Source organism: Lepidochelys kempii, chromosome 13 (genome assembly GCF_965140285.1).
Source record: "Lepidochelys kempii isolate rLepKem1 chromosome 13, rLepKem1.hap1, whole genome shotgun sequence".
NCBI lineage: Eukaryota > Metazoa > Chordata > Testudines > Cheloniidae > Lepidochelys > Lepidochelys kempii.
In genome coordinates, this window is record NC_136392.1 from 21,286,877 (window position 1) to 21,302,301 (window position 15,425).

General features: G+C 51.7%; 1 protein-coding gene across 4 annotated transcripts in view; it reads right to left on the minus strand.

Annotated features, from left to right (window-relative positions):
- Window positions 1-15,425, minus strand: part of PLCG1 (phospholipase C gamma 1) — a 94,757-nt gene that overhangs the window by 33,794 nt on the left and 45,538 nt on the right. For all 4 annotated transcript variants that reach the window (XM_073309730.2, XM_073309728.2, XM_073309729.2 and 1 more), the window contains exons 5-7: window positions 5,856-5,940; window positions 4,181-4,264; window positions 750-772 (exon numbers count right to left, since the gene is read on the minus strand). In XM_073309730.2, the coding sequence (XP_073165831.1) occupies window positions 750-772; window positions 4,181-4,264; window positions 5,856-5,940 (192 nt within the window). The remainder of the gene's footprint in view (window positions 1-749; window positions 773-4,180; window positions 4,265-5,855; window positions 5,941-15,425) is intronic.

Genomic DNA, 15,425 nt, shown 5'->3' on the forward strand with positions numbered 1-15,425 from the left:
TAAACTGGTCATTCAAAGGAAAAGTTCTATTTGGGGATTAGAGAGATATTGTTTTCTTAAACACAGAGGTGGCATTGTGTTTTGAGTTCTGTTTTAGTTCTGCAGCAAACCACATTGAATTCCACTCATCAAAGCATTAATCTACTGAATATTTCTTCCCCCAGTCCTTCCATCCACCAAAATAAACCCTGATATTTACCCAGAAAAATTGACAGTTTTTTGCACTGATTTTCACCTGTTTTAGTTGTTGTGGTAATAAACACTGACAAATTCCCAGGAAAAATTAAATAAAATAAAAACTGAAAACAAAGGGCCTTACCAATGGCCCACACAGTCCTTGGCCTCTCTGATGAGACTGTCAACATTGCAGCTGGTTAGCATCAATTGTGGGGACAGCTTTTGAGATGTGGGCAGTTGTCCCCTAGGAACTGGATCAAGACCAAACTTAGTTCACACAGACCAAACAAACAGCCGTCAGAGGGTGACAACTTTTGGTTGCTAGTGACCTGGGCTGGATTGTCTCTGGTGAGCTAGAGGCGAGAGTCTCCAATACACACCTCCTGACCCCAGTGGTTCCACAACAGAGATGCTGGTTTAGAACATGCGTAAGCATGAGCAGAATCCTCTCTGATGAGCAAGGTGCGCACAGGACGGCTCATGCTCCCACACAACTGCCAACACCCATGCACACTGAAAGTGTAAAGAAATAGCCTTCCACCCCCCATGCCCAAAGTGAGAGTGGCATTTACCTTTCCAGGAACGGGAGCTCCATCTGCAACAGAAGAAACACACACGTCAACTTCTTTACAAGACTAGACCTCAAATGCAGCAGGGCTAATACTGTGGGTACGTGCATGGCCCTGGAACCTGGGATCCTTTGCTGACCTTCACCAGTTGAATTCGGGTCCACGGTGCTTCAGAGGAAAGCCTGCGCTAAGCAGAGCTACTCAAGGTGAAAAGGTCTGTCTCTCCTTCTGCACATACAGGCTCCCTCCTGTACTAGGCGCACGCCCCTGTCAATTAGGCAGACATCCCAAAGTTCCCGGGACAATCTCACCATTAGCACAGAGTAACTGGGCTTGTTCACTGCTGTCCTGCGCCTTGTGCCATCATTTACACCAGTACAAAGTGAGTCAGTGGAGAATTTGGGTTTAGGAGCATTTTACATTCTCTTTGATCCAGGCCTGAAACACAAGGGGCAAATTGGTGGGGAACCAGCCCCGCTGCGTGTTGATGACTGGAGTAAGAGGGCAGGGGCTCAGCCTACCTTTGACAGGCTCCACAAGGACAAGGAGCCTACATGCATCCGACGAAGTGGGTATTCACCCACAAAAGCTTATACTCCAATGCTGTTAGTCTAGAAGGTGCCACAGGACTCTTTGCCACTTTTACAGATCCAGACTAACACGGCTACCCCTCTGATAAAGGACAAGGAGGCAATTCAGGTTCACCTGGGATTAATTAACTCACTGAGAAACGGGGAGGCAATTACTTAGACAGGAAAGTGCCTGGGCCTGATAAATGGCAGCTTCTCCCAGTCAAGGTGAGCTAGAGACCAGGGGCTCCTGGGGAGAGGAACAATTCTCCACAATACAGAAGGAAAGCTCCCAAGGGGAGAGCTTCTCCGGGGAGCCTGGGGAGGAGGCTCACCGGGAAAGGAATCATGATGCTAGGTGGGAGAGGCTCCGAAAGGGAAGTGCTACGAATGCCGTGTGTTGGCGGAACCTGCCCATGGAAGCACTTCACCAGTGAGCAACAGAAGTCCTAGATCTTAGGGATTACAGGCTGTTCCAAGGAAGGGTAATCCCAGTTTGATCTCTGTGGGGACCCCGACCCAAGAGGAGACACCCTTCTTCAGCTGATGATGAGAGGCCCTGGCTCCAGAAGAAGCTCTGAGGCCAATGGGACCTTGCTGGTAAGGGAGCTGGACATAAGTGGGTTGATGGATCATGATTAACTCAGCCCCTCTCCCCTCCAGCTAGAAAAGCTGGGGTGGGGGCCTATTTGTATAACGTGCCACCTTTGAGTTAAATAAACTACACCCCTGACAGGGCACTGCTCAACATACATGAGCTTCACTGGACTCACTGAAGCCCACTAGGGGAAACTGAGGCAGACACACAAATGCATTGCTGTACCAGGCCGCCAAGGACACCCCAGGTGTGAGGGCCTCTCATACACTGCCCCTCCATCTTAGATGTATAGCTGAACAATGGTTTTCCTTGCTCCATCCCACCTCTGGAACCAAGTGCAATGATTAAGTGCAGCCGCTGGACCCAGTCTCTCACCAGGATCTGCCCAGCTTTGTTAAACGTCCTTCCGACACAGCTAAGGCCCACAGACTAGCCCACAATGCTCTGATCTCATCAGCAGGAGAGAGAACAGGAACCTACAAGGTAATCACACTGAAGTGATAAGTTATCAGCCTCTGAGCTTTGGAAGGGCCAAGGATGGGTCTGATCGTCCCATTCGTATTTGAATGGGAGAAAAAACATGGTTGGAGGATGATAGAACCTCCAAAAAAGACAAATCCCAGAGCTCTGGGCACATCACTTCGCTTAACAGCCTCAAGGGAATAATCCGGATGTGCAGCAGGTGAAGGCTACGCCGTGAAACATTTGATTCACTGATTCCAGATTTGCCAACTGTCTGGCAATCCATGGTAATCACTCGCACAGCGTGAAGTGGGGGGAGTCACTGCCAGCTAACCTCCAAATGTGCCTTCTTTCCCTTCCCTACTGACGTTGCTCTCCCCCGACCCCTCCCTGTGCACTGAAATGGGCCGGAATCCCAACCTCCAGGGGCGCTCTGATAGTTGCAACCAGCCTCATGATGTGGCTAGCGTACACAAAGCACAGGGGAACGTTGGCCAGAGGGGCTAGAGCAGAGGTGGGCAAAGTATGGCCCCGAGGGCCACATCCGGCCCACGAGACCCTCCTGCCCGGCCCCTGAGCTCCTGCCCCGGGAGGCTGTCCTCCGGCCCCTCGCTCCACCACCGACGCAGTGCTCCGGGCGGCGGGGCTGCGAGCTCCTGGGGCAGCGCAGCTGCAGAGCCCGGCCTGCCCCGGTGCCCTGAGCTGTGCGGGGGCTGTACCGCCGCCGGAATGGCCAAGCGCGGTGAGGGGGCAGGGAGCGGGGGGGGGGGTGGATCGAGGGCAGGGGAGTTCGGGGTGGTGGTCAGAGGGTGGGGGTGTAGATAGGGTTTCGGGGCAGGAACAGGGGGTTGAATGGGGGCAGGGGTCCCAGGGGGGCAGTCAGGAAGGAGGGGGGGTTGGATGGGGCGGCAAGGGGCAGTCAGGGGACAGGGAGAAGGGGTGGTTGGATGGGGCAGGGGTCCCGGGGGGGCAGTCAGGAATGAGAGGAGGGGTTGGATGGGGTGGCGGGGGGCAGTTAGGGGCGGGGGTCCAGGGCCGGTCAAGGGGGGTTGGATGGGGCAGGGCTGTCAGGGAATGGGGGGGTTGGATGGGGCGGCGGGGGGCAGTTAGGGGCGGGGGTCCAGGGCCGGTCAAGGGGGGTTGGATGGGGCAGGGCTGTCAGGGAACGGGGGGGTTGGATGGGGCAGGTGTCCTGGGGGAGGGGGGGCTGTCAGGGAACAGTGGGGGTTGGATGGGGAGGAGTGAATGGGGCAGGGGTCCCGGGGGGGCTGTCAGGGAACAGGGAGGGTTGGATGGGGCAGGAGGGACAGATAGGAGGTGGGGGCCAGGCCATGACCCCCTCCCCTAACCGGCCCTCCATACAATTTCCAAAATCTGATGCAGCCCTCAGGCCAAAAAGTTTGCCCGCCTCTGGGCTAGAGGGGCAACGTGTTAAAAATGATAGGGAGGAGGGAGCAGAAGTGCAAACGCATGAATCCTGCAGCCATAATAAGGGGAACATCCGCAGGGTAGTTCGGCACTGGAACGGAAACATTCCCTTGCCCCACTCAGGCGGCTGTATCAGTGGCCGGGGAAGGAGAAAGATGCAAGGCAAGGAATGCTCCCATAGTGAAGGAGAGAGGGAGAAAAGGGTGGAAGCATGCAGGACAGACACGTCCTGGGCAGATGAGTTCACGTATGTATGTGAAGTACCAGAAACGCCAATCACTCCCTTTACCAAGTCACTCCAAACCATCTCCTCTCACGGCTGGCAAGTTTCTGCCCCTCCCGGGCACCCCCAGCACAGAGAACTTGAGCCATCTCACCGTTTTCTGGGCGTCGTACATCAGGCTTCGGTAAAGCTGGGCGAACTGGCTGTACGTTATATCCCCATTCCTCTGCTCCACATCCTGCAGCCAAGAGGAGCAGAAATAGGACAGCAGCTGTGATCACACGCGACACCATGCTCTTCTTAGCCTGGACAGCCCTCCCATCACTGGGGCTTGCTGCAGGGGCAAGTGGTCCCTGCAGGGAGGGCAAGGTGAACATTTTGCCCAACCATGCCCGCTGCCCTTTTGTGCATACGCTGCAACCAGGAGGGCCACTGCGGCACCACACAGGGTCTAGAAACATGTTTCAGAAACCTATCACCCAGATCTGGGTTTCTGCTGGCAAGCATCACTAAGGCTGGGTCTCACCGATACCTCTGCCTGCAGAAGGCAAAGGGTGTGAACTCTGACTGATGCAGAATATGCCTGCCACTGTAGCAGCATGCCAGACACTCTGCCTCCAAGCTTACACCCTCCCCCACAGCTTACAAGCTGGAGCAGGAGGAAACTCAGACATATTCTGCTCCCTGTGGGTGCCGGGAGATCTGCAAAGCAAAGAGTTCTGTGCAGTAAAAGCAACCTATTCCGCACTGCTGCTTCCGGGCAGGAGGCTACAGGGAGGGAAGCAGCAGTCTTCACAGGAAATTCAAACCCCAGCCAGGCCCTGGTGAGTGAGAAACAAATAGAGTCTTCACACACCAGCCATGCACTAAAGAGCAGGAGAATCTTGTGACTAGGGTAGGGGGCTGAGATCGCAGAACTCCTGGGTTCTATTCCCTGTCTCTGCCACCGACTTCTTGCAGCTGCAGGTAAGTCACTTTCACCTCTCCATGCCCCAGCTCTCTATCTACAAAATGGGGTTCATGCGGGCTTATTTCACAGTGGTCTTGTGAGGTGTAACAAATTCCACATGTCTTTCGAGATCCTCAGGTGGCATCGTTTAGAACTGCCTGCCAATCGCATGGGTGGCGGAGCCTGCAGGGGCTCAGTGACCATTGCACAGGAGTGGATAAAGCTCCATCATTCCAGATGATCATTGCCCTGCCCTCACTGAGGCAGCATGTTTGCGAGTTGCCCACGACCCGGCCATCCCTGGTTCTATGGTGACCTGACGCAGCCAGCTGCCGGATCAGCTCAGTGTTTGCACAAGGCTGCAGGGTCAGGCAGCAGCCTGCTGGGCTGAACTTCTCTTCTCCTCGGTTCAGTGCTCGGTTCAGCCAGGACAGGATGTGCGACAGGCGGCATGGGTATATGCACCCCCACCTCTGAGCATGGGAGCATCTCGGGGAGCAGGGACAACAAAAACATGGGAAAGGTCAGAAAGCCATAAACACCAGCTGGTGAGGAGGGGCATAAGGAGGATGGGACAGAAAATCAAGCTGGCCACATAGAGGCCAGGAAGTGGCATGAACGGGGATTTGGCACCATTTCATTCACTGCAAGAGGGTAAGAACGGGCTGGGAAGCCTGGCACTCAGACAGGCACAGCTTTATAGTCACAGGTGGGACTGGTTTAAAACCAGGCAAAAGGCTGCCGTGGGTCCAGAGACAGGTGCCTAGCAAGGCAACAGACCCTTTATCGCCTCGCTACACACCAGCCTCTGGATCCTTGGGTTTAGAGTGGGGATGGGGAGAGGGATTGTGACCGGTCAGGGTAAAGCCTGAGCACTCACCGTTAATCTCTCCCGCAGGAACCGCATGTTTGGGACTCGGTAGTTGACCTGGGACAGCATGTTTTTCAAATCCTTAGCTGAAATCCTAGCTCAGCAGAGGAAGGAGGGGAACACACACAGTTAGCAACTCTGCTTTCATGGACTGAAGAACCCAATCCCCAAACCGCAATGCTCTGTCCAGAAAGCAGAATGTTTCCGCAGGGGAGCAAGGAGAAGTAACCATCCAAAATACCCCAAGCTGGCATCAACCATCAAACACAGAACAGATGGGCATCTAGCCCTGCCTGGCAGGAATCCGAGGAGTGTCCTCAGGGTAGATTAAAGAGGAGATCCTTAGCCATATAAGCTTTCATGCCCACACAGTGCAGTGAGCCCCTAAAGCTCGAAACGGGATATGCAGTACTGAAGGGGCCATTACAGGAATCTGTATTGTTCCCTAGATTTGAATTACCTGGAGCTACTCAGAGACTTGAAGGCCAGAAGGGAACATCACAATCATCTAGTCTGATCTCCTGCACATCGCAGACCACAGAACCTCACCCACCCACTCCTCTAACAGGCCCATAACCTCTGGCTGCGTTACTGACATCCTCACAACATAATTTAAAGACTTCAAGCTACAGAGAATCCACCATTTACTCAAATTCAAACCAGCAAGTGACCCTTGCCCCAGACTGCAGAAGAAGGTGAATAACCCCCAGGTCTCTGTCAATCTGACCTGTAGGAAAATTCCTTCCCCACCCCAAATATGGCAGCTAGTCTTGGAGCAGTGGGTGAGATGCACCAGCCAGACACCTGGGAAAGAATTCTCTATAATAACTCGGAGTCCTCCTTGAATAGTGTCTCATGTCTGGGCATTGGAGATATTTGCTAACAGCAATCACAGATGAGCCATTGTAGACAACCTCAACATACCATCCCCTCCATAAACTTATCAGTCTTGAAAGAAGTTTACATGTAAAATGATGGGATCTAAATTAGCTGTTGCCACTCAAGACAGAGATCATGGAGTTACTGTGGATAGTTCTCTGAAAACATCCACTCAATGTGCAGTGGCCGTCAAAAAAGCTAACAGAATGTTGGGAATCATTAAGAAAGGGATAGATAATAAGACAGAAAATATCGTATTGCCCCTATATAAATCCATGGTACGCCCACATCTTGAATACTGCGTGCAGATGTGGTCCCCCCATCTCAAGAAAAGATACATTGGAATTGGAAAAGGTTCAGAAAAGGGCAACAAAAATGATTAGGGGTATGGAACAGCTTCAGTATGAAGAGAGATTAATAAGACTTGGACTTTTCAGCTTGGAAAAAAGATGATTAAGGGGGGATATTGTAGAGGTCTATAAAATCATGACTGGTGTGGAGAAAGTAGATAAGGAAGTTATTTACTCCTTCTTGTGTTATGAGAACTAGGGCTCACCAAATGAAATTAATAGGCAGCAGGTTTAAAACAAACAAAAGGAAATATTTCTCCAGATAACGCACAATCAACCTGTGGAACTCCTTGCCAGAGTATGTTGTGAAAGCCAAGACTATTACAGGGTTCAAAAAAGAACTAAATAAGTTCATGGAGGATAGGTCCATCAACGGCTATTAGCCAAGATGGGCAGGGATGGTGTCCCTCGCCTCTGTTTGCCAGAAGCTGGGAATGGGCGACAGCGGATGGATCACTTGATAATTACCTGTTCTGTTCATTCCCTCTGGGGCACCTGGCATTGGCCACTGTCAGAAGACAGGATACTGGGCTAGACGCACCTTTGGTTTGACCCAATATGGCTGTTCTTATGTTAGGGTTTTTTGCCCCCACTACTCCCCTTGGAAGGCTGTTCCAGAACTTCACTCCTCTGACGGTTAGAAACCTTCATCTAATTTCAAGCCTCAACTTGTTGATGGCCAATTTATACTCATTTGTTCTTTTCTGTGCCAACATTGGCCCTTAATTTTAACTCCTCTCCCTCCCTGGTGTTTATCTCTCTCATGTGTTTATAGAGAACAATCATATCTCCCTCCAGCCTTCGTTTTGTTAGACTAAACAAGCCAAGCTATTTAAGTCTCCTTTCATATGGTAGGTTCTCCAAACCTCAGATCATCCTAGTATCCCTTCTCTGTACCTGTCCAGTATGAATTCATCCTTCTTAAACAGGGGAGACCAGAACTGCACACAGCATTCCAAATGAGGTCGCACCAGTGCCTTGTACAAAGGTATTAATGCTTCCCTATCTCCACTGGAATACCTCACCTGATGCACCCCAGGACTGCCTTAGCCTTTTTCGCAAACGTGTCACACAGGTGGCTCACAGTCACCCTGTGATTGACCAACACACTCAGGTCTTTCTCCTCCTCTGCCATTTCCAACTGATAAGTCCCACGGTTATAGCAAAAATTCTTGTTGTTATCCCCTAAGTGCATAACCGTACACTATTAAATTTCATCGCATGGGGCTATCAGGGTAATGATACAGATGGGCAGGTTATGGTGGCTTCAGTCGGTCTGGATCACCATGCCTTCCGATTCTGATGAGGCAGTGGCCTAGTGCTTAACAGAGACTAAGGACTAGAGTGGCTGAGAGTTGGCGGAAACAGCCCAGTGAAATGAGTTGGGAAGGCTTGGGCCTACGAGTCAAGAGCATGTACCAACAGGTAGGCTTGGCATCAGCAAGCCAGCCATGTACCACACTCCCGCCTAGGTCAATGTCAGTCCCACACAAGGAAGGGCTTGGGCCTACAACTGCCCATGCAGCTACTCCAGGAACAACCTACGTGCCTCAGCCAAAAAGAAAAAAAAAAAAAGCTGGCATTCAGTATTTGTCCTTCAGGCAATGCAAAGTCACAGTGCGATGAATCAGACCTCCCACTGAAACCCAGGAGATCCCCAAGGGGGAAGACACTAGACTCTGTGGCAACCCTAGAGAGACAGATGGCCCAAGTGGGCGTCGTGAACAGCACAAGCGGGAACTGCCAGGACACAGTTTGGTATCGTTTTCCTGCTGAGTCTGATGACACTACCAGCAAGGAGACTCTGTTGGTCTGGGGGAGACCAGGCATGGACGCCCACAGAACAGTGATGTGCAAAGACAGTTCATGTCTGCCAGGAACCCAGAAGGGAAGCCAGTGTGTCTTGTTCGCAGGCGTCCTTCAGCACCAGCCCCGAAGCGATGCTAACCTGAGAGCCGTCTACACAGTGGGGAGGACACACTTCTGTTCAAGGAACAGAGAGCGAGAGTCAGATCATTCTGCAGAAAAAGGCAACAGGCCCAACACACGGCCCCAGCCCTCCCCACCCTCCCCCTTTGAGCAGCAAAATAACCTGCAGAGCCAGCGACACGGAGTCACCCAGAAAGCTGAAACAATAAGATCACCTCCCCTACCAGGAAGAAGTTATTCCTAATGGCCAGTGCTTAATTTGTAATGAAAGAAGTGCCAGGGCTCAAGCAATTAGGTGCAGGTATTTAAGCAATTTTTTTACTTTCATAACTGACATGGCAAGCCCAGAGGTGCTGGGCCTCAGCTCCGGCACAAATTAAGCACTGGTAACGGCACAAATCCAGCTTCCTCTGGAAAGACAGTGCGACAAAGATGGGGAACAAACATATTTAATGGAGCTATACAAGGTCTTTGGCAAGCCAGAGAGAAGGCCCACATGCCCAAAACACAGCTACCAGGGCCTCAGGAGGACCGGGATTCAGCGGGCATCCAAGGTGGTAGCACGGAGGTCAGACAGGGAAGAGATTTCAAGGGAGCGCAGTTCCAAACACTGGAGGATGGAGCACGCACAGTGGCTGGATCAATGCCACCTGCGACTCCTATTTTGGGATCAGCCACAGGAAATGAATCACAATAGAGGAGCCACAGGATGGTGGGGGGGAGAGACAAGGGAGATTGTTCCTGTGTCATCATCCCGCTATTTGTTTGTCAGCTGCTTTTACCTTCCCTGCCATCCCCTCTGCGGGAAGCAGCAGGCCCTCTCTGTTCCCCTCTGGGGATCCCCCGTGTTTCGCAGCTGTCCATCTTTGAGGCTCTGCATTGTGGCCAAGGTCTAGTCAGGATACCCTTTCAAGACTATTGATGCAGATCCTTAAAGTGGCCGCAGGGGTCACTGTTGAGCATGGCAAGGCGCTAATCCATCTCCTCCGCCTCTCCTGCCTGCCCTGTGCAGAGCAAGGCACGTAGGGTTGCCAACTTTCTACTCGCACAAAACCAAACGCCCTTGCTGCGCCCCTGCCCCTTCTCCAAGGCCCTGCCCCTGCTCACTCCATCCCCCCATCCCTCTCCCCACCCTCACTCACTTGCTCATTTTCACCAGGCTGGCTCTGGGGGTTGGAGTGGGGGGCAGGGAGGGCTCCAGGAGGGGTTGTGGGCTCCACGGTGGGGTCAGAAAGGAGGAGTTCAGGGTGCAGAAGGGGGATCCGGGCTGAGGCAGTGAGCTGGGATGCGGAAGGGGGTGAGGGCTCTGGGGTGCAGGAGGGGGCTCTGGGCTGGGACTGAGGAGTTCGGAGGGCAGGAGGGGGACTAGGGCTGGGCAGGGGGATCAGGGCTCTGGCTGGGGGTGTGGGCTCTGGGGTGGGGCTAGGGATGAGGGGTTTGGGGTGCAGGCTCCAGTCTGGGACCAAACGGTTTGGAGGGCAGAAGGGGGACCAGGGCTGGAGCAGGGGGCTCTGGGCTGGGACTGAGGATTTCATAGAGAGGAATGGGGCTCAGGGCAGAGGGTTGGGGCGTGGGAGAGGGTCGGGGCGTGGGAGAGGGTCAGGGGTGCAGGCTCTGCGCGGCACTTATCTGAGGAAGCTCCTGGAAACAGCAGCAGCATGTCCCCGCTCCGGCTCCTAGGCAGAGGCACGGCCAAGCAGCTCTGCACGCTGCCCCATCCACAGGCACTGCCCCCCGCAGCTCCCATTGTCCGCAGTTCCCAGCCAATGGGAGCTGCAGAGCTGGCACTAGAGACAGGGGCAATGTGCAGACCCTCCTGGCTGCCCCTACGCTTAAGAGCTGGAGAAGGGACATGCCGCTGCTTCCGGGAGCTGCAGGGAACCTGCCTTAGCCCCACTACACCGCAGATTGGACTTTTAACGGCCGGTCAGCAGTGCTGACCAGAGCCGCCAGGGTCTCTTTTCGACTAGATGTTCCAGGCGAAAACCGGACACCTGGCAAAAGGGCACGGCTTGTGCTAGGGGAATCCTTGCTACCAGCTCAGTGTTGAACCACATTGCTACAGCCAGGGAGTGACTTTCCCTGCAGAGCTTCCTCCACAAGCATCACAGCCCTCTCACCGGGAACTCCCTGCCCACCCATCACGTCACATGCTTGCAGCATCCTAGGTCCAAGAGACAGGGACAATCAGCTGGCCTCACTCAGAACAAAAGAGGAAGAGGGGAGGAATGGGACCATCACCGACAGCCAGCAGAACACCTAAGGGGGAAGGTTGCAGGAAGCAGCTCTCACAAGCTACAGTCATGACTCGAAGCCATGAGATTACAGGACAGACCACAAGGAAGGTGGGCCCCAACCTGTCGCTCCCCATTCATGCTAATACACGATGTATACTTTGTGCATTCAATACTGATCTCAGTCCCGCCAGAGGTGAGGTTTGGAGCTTATGAAGGGGTGTGTGCATGGGATGGGATGCGTGTAAGAGAAAACCTATCCCTAGGTAGCCGTGGCACACCAGGCCAGTGCATTAGCCTTCACCGCTAGAAACAAGGATTCCAGCTCACAAGGGGACATGAACCTGGCTCTTGCTCACAGGGGGCATCCTGTCTCTATCTTCCAACAAGACACCACTTCATTTCTAAAGCGAAGCGAAGGGCTGGAAGCACCTGGGATTGAGTGGGTCAGTTCTGAGGGGCAGATCTGGGTTTGTGGGGCCCAGGGCTGGACCAGTAAGGGACACAGCAGTTGAGGATGAAGGGGCAGGGACAGAGCCTGAGTAGGCATTCAGGACTGGAGCATCAGGAGGTGCTGTGGTCACAAGTGAGATGCATCAGCGAAGCACCATGGGGATGGGAAAAGCAGGTGGTGTTACAGGACTGCCAGGTAAATTGGCAGAGCTGTTCTGGGGACACTTTCAGAGCACCAGCTCCTACCATGCGGGACTCTAGACAGGGCTCTTACACCCTCACTTTCATATACAATAAAGACACCCACATGGGAAAGACGAAAGATTATCCAATTACTGTACCACAGGCACTGAGCCAGGCAGCTCTCTTACTTGGGAAAGAGATAAGATCTGAAACCTACCAGTCAGAGGCGGAGACAAGCTCTTCATAGATCTTTAAATATTTGCTCTAACTGGCACAGTCTGTCTTTTTCCAGCCTCCCCACTCTAATTTTCCATGATGCATGCATGAGAAACAGATGTGTGTATGTGTTTGCTTTCCATTCCCTCCCCACTATATATATATATACACACACACATACATTTCACACCCACCCACCGTACACCCTGCCAATGGAGAACTTAGCAGAAATTTCTCGCCGCCACGAGGGCCCTCTGCATAGCCAGAGACTCCCAAAGAGCTCACAGAGAGAGGGAGGACAAGAGACACAGCACACTGAGCATGAACCCAGCCTGTTATAATCCATGGCAGCTTGGAACCAGTTCACATGCCTATGTAACAAACTCTAATTCTCTGAGCAGGCCATTCTCAGAGCCCAGGGAAGAACCCAGCCATCTTGCCCCACAGGTCAGGGATCATAAACTGACGCGGTAAGGACTGTGTGACAAGATACTTATCAACCTCATTCCCCCGCCCCCGAGCACGAGTCATCAGTCACTAGATCACCTGTGGACTCGGTGTTACAGCACTCAGCCCGCTCTCAGATCCTTGTGCAAGCCAGCCTGGGTGAGGTCCTTGGGAGCGAAGGCAAACAGCTCTGGGAAACAAGCCAGAAGTCTGAGCCCACCTGCAGACAGCCAAACTGGTTCCTTTAAAACTGGGGCTTGGAAGCCACGGCTGGCCCCTGCCCACCCACCTCCTGCAGTCATTGGGACTTGGAAATGACCAGTTCAGTGAGACAGATGCACAGCTTGAATTGTATAGATTGCCCCCTTTGTTGGGAAAAACCTGTGCAAGGAGTAGGGACCCCCAGTATGCAGAGAGGGCAGGAGAGTCAGATCTCCAAGCCAGCACGCCTTGGGGATCAACAAGAGGTTGGTGCTATCCCTGTTTCCTCACTGGCTCCAGGGCTGCTTGCGAGCATATGTACGGGCTCTGGAGATGGAAATGTGATACCCAGTGTCCCCTGCTCACTGCATAACAGCCACCCAGCTAATTAGCTAACATGCCCACACAGTCTCCATGCACAGCAGCCAGTGCAGACTGACATTCAGAGGGGAACCCCCACCCATCTAATAATTCTCTCAGATTTGTGATCAGCCAAATGCTGACTCACAAAGCCCAAGCAAGTCAGTTTCAGATTATGATTTGCTGGCAGAGAACCTGTCTGCTCCTGGCAACATGCTGGTGCTGATCTACTCACCAGGCAGAGGAATGCAGAGAGTCCCTTGATAGTATAACAGGAAAGGGTTGATTTAATCCAGTTAAAACCCCTTTTCAGCTACACTCCAGAGATGCAGCTCACAGATGACCAGTCTTAAGGGCCTGCAGTTTGATGCTCAGGCTCCAGTGATTAGGTCAGGAAATGGAACCCAGTAATTATCTATTTATTATTTCCAGACCTCACTGGGTGAGCCAAGAGCCCTATGTCTGCCAGGTTACTGCTTTCCGACGTGGGAGAGAAAACAGAAAAGGATTAACCCTACCCCAGAAGAGGAGGGACATGACTGATGGGGAAAGGGAAGCCTGCAAGGGTAGCATCTTCTCCCCAAGAGAGGAGGTTTCCACTCAAGGTTTTTGTTTAGCTGGTTCACTGCAGCATTCTGCTACATCTTCAAGACTACTGAGACAGCAGTGTTCCAATGAAACACTAGCAGGAGCAGATGACAACAGAGGAGGGTGGGTTTGCAGCACAGACCCGGGGTGGGTGTTGGCAGCACTAAAGCGGTCAGCCCAGCTGCGATGGTATAAGAGGAAAAAAGGACACCACACCACAATAAGAGAGGTGCCCAGCTTTCCACTCACAGCTTGCGGCAGGAGGAAACAGCTTATATATGGATTTTATGTATTGCATTATTAATTATGTTAAGGTGCCTAGAGCCTTGGACAGGTGTTTTTTTATCATTTTAAATCTCAATACATAGAAAATAAACTGACCTGAGTTTTAGGCTTTTTAAGGTATTTATACATAGGTGCAATCAGAGCAAAACTTGAAACACCCATCCCAAACGTCTCTGTAACCTGACACTGTAATTTCGCCCCAAAAGGAGCAATTTTTCATAGGCACAGGCAAAGCATTGTTTTCTGGACTGTATTTAGGGAAAAAAACTAACATCCTCCCCCGCTTACCAAAAACAGTGACCAAATAACCCCTAAACAGCCATTGCGTGTGTGTATATTTGTGGGATGCACACAAACACACCCCTGGGCCAGACTTGGGGGTTTGTCCTACAGCACCTGCAACTGAGGGTTGAGGTGGGACGGGCCAATCATATACACACAATTGGTTTTAAAAGTGTTGGTATAAAACTAGGTCCTGCACGTGCAGTTGGTTACACACCTGCTTAACTGTATACATGCATGTAGCCTCGTTGAAGCCAACAGGACTGCCCACGTGTATGTGACTAAATACATGCCTGTTCAAAGGACAGGGTCTCTAGTAAGTGGTGGGGATGGGGATGTTATTTTCCAGCTTCCAAGAACCTGCTACAATGGATAGTTGGTTTGTTGCTGATTTTTAAAGATTATTATTTTAAAAACACAGCTCACTGCTCCCTTTTTAAAAGCCATTGCCAGCTTCAAAACCATGGATGAAATCCCAGCTCCATTGAAACCAATGTTACAACTCCCCACTGGGGCCAGGATTTCACCCCATACTTTTTAACTCCCCACAACTTCTGCAACTAATTTACCAAAAGTATGTAAGACTGTTATAAAACAGAAGGAACTAAAATCTTATTTACTTTCACTCTTTATGCTCCTGGCTTAACATTTTGCACCTCTCACAACTTGGACAACAGAAGGAGACTGGTCACTGTCACATTTTGCTTTTAGTCAATTTCATTTGAAGGCTCTAGTGACTTGCCTGATGCTACCACTGGCAAACACTGAAGGAGAAAGTTTATTTTCTTAATTTTATTTCAAATGCCATGGAGAGATTATATATTTAAAGACTGATAGCAATGTGTCTTCTGGATTTAGATACGGAAAGAATTCATGTTCTGTTCGGGTGGTTTCTGGGTGGAGGGAGGGGTCAGGGTGTGTGTGTGTACACATACGCACACGTAAATACACAGAATCTAAATTTTACACCACATTTTATCTGATGGTCTCTTTAAAGCTGCTGTGTGTGTGTGACTGGATCCATTGAAATAAGGGCCATGTTTTCATCTCTCTTTAATCTAGCCTCCAAATCTGTACCTCCACTTCTGCACCTGTTTTTCATCTGCAGATTGAACTGCTGAACACCCAAACATCCAATTTTCACACACAGAGGGCCAGCTAAACATGCAAAA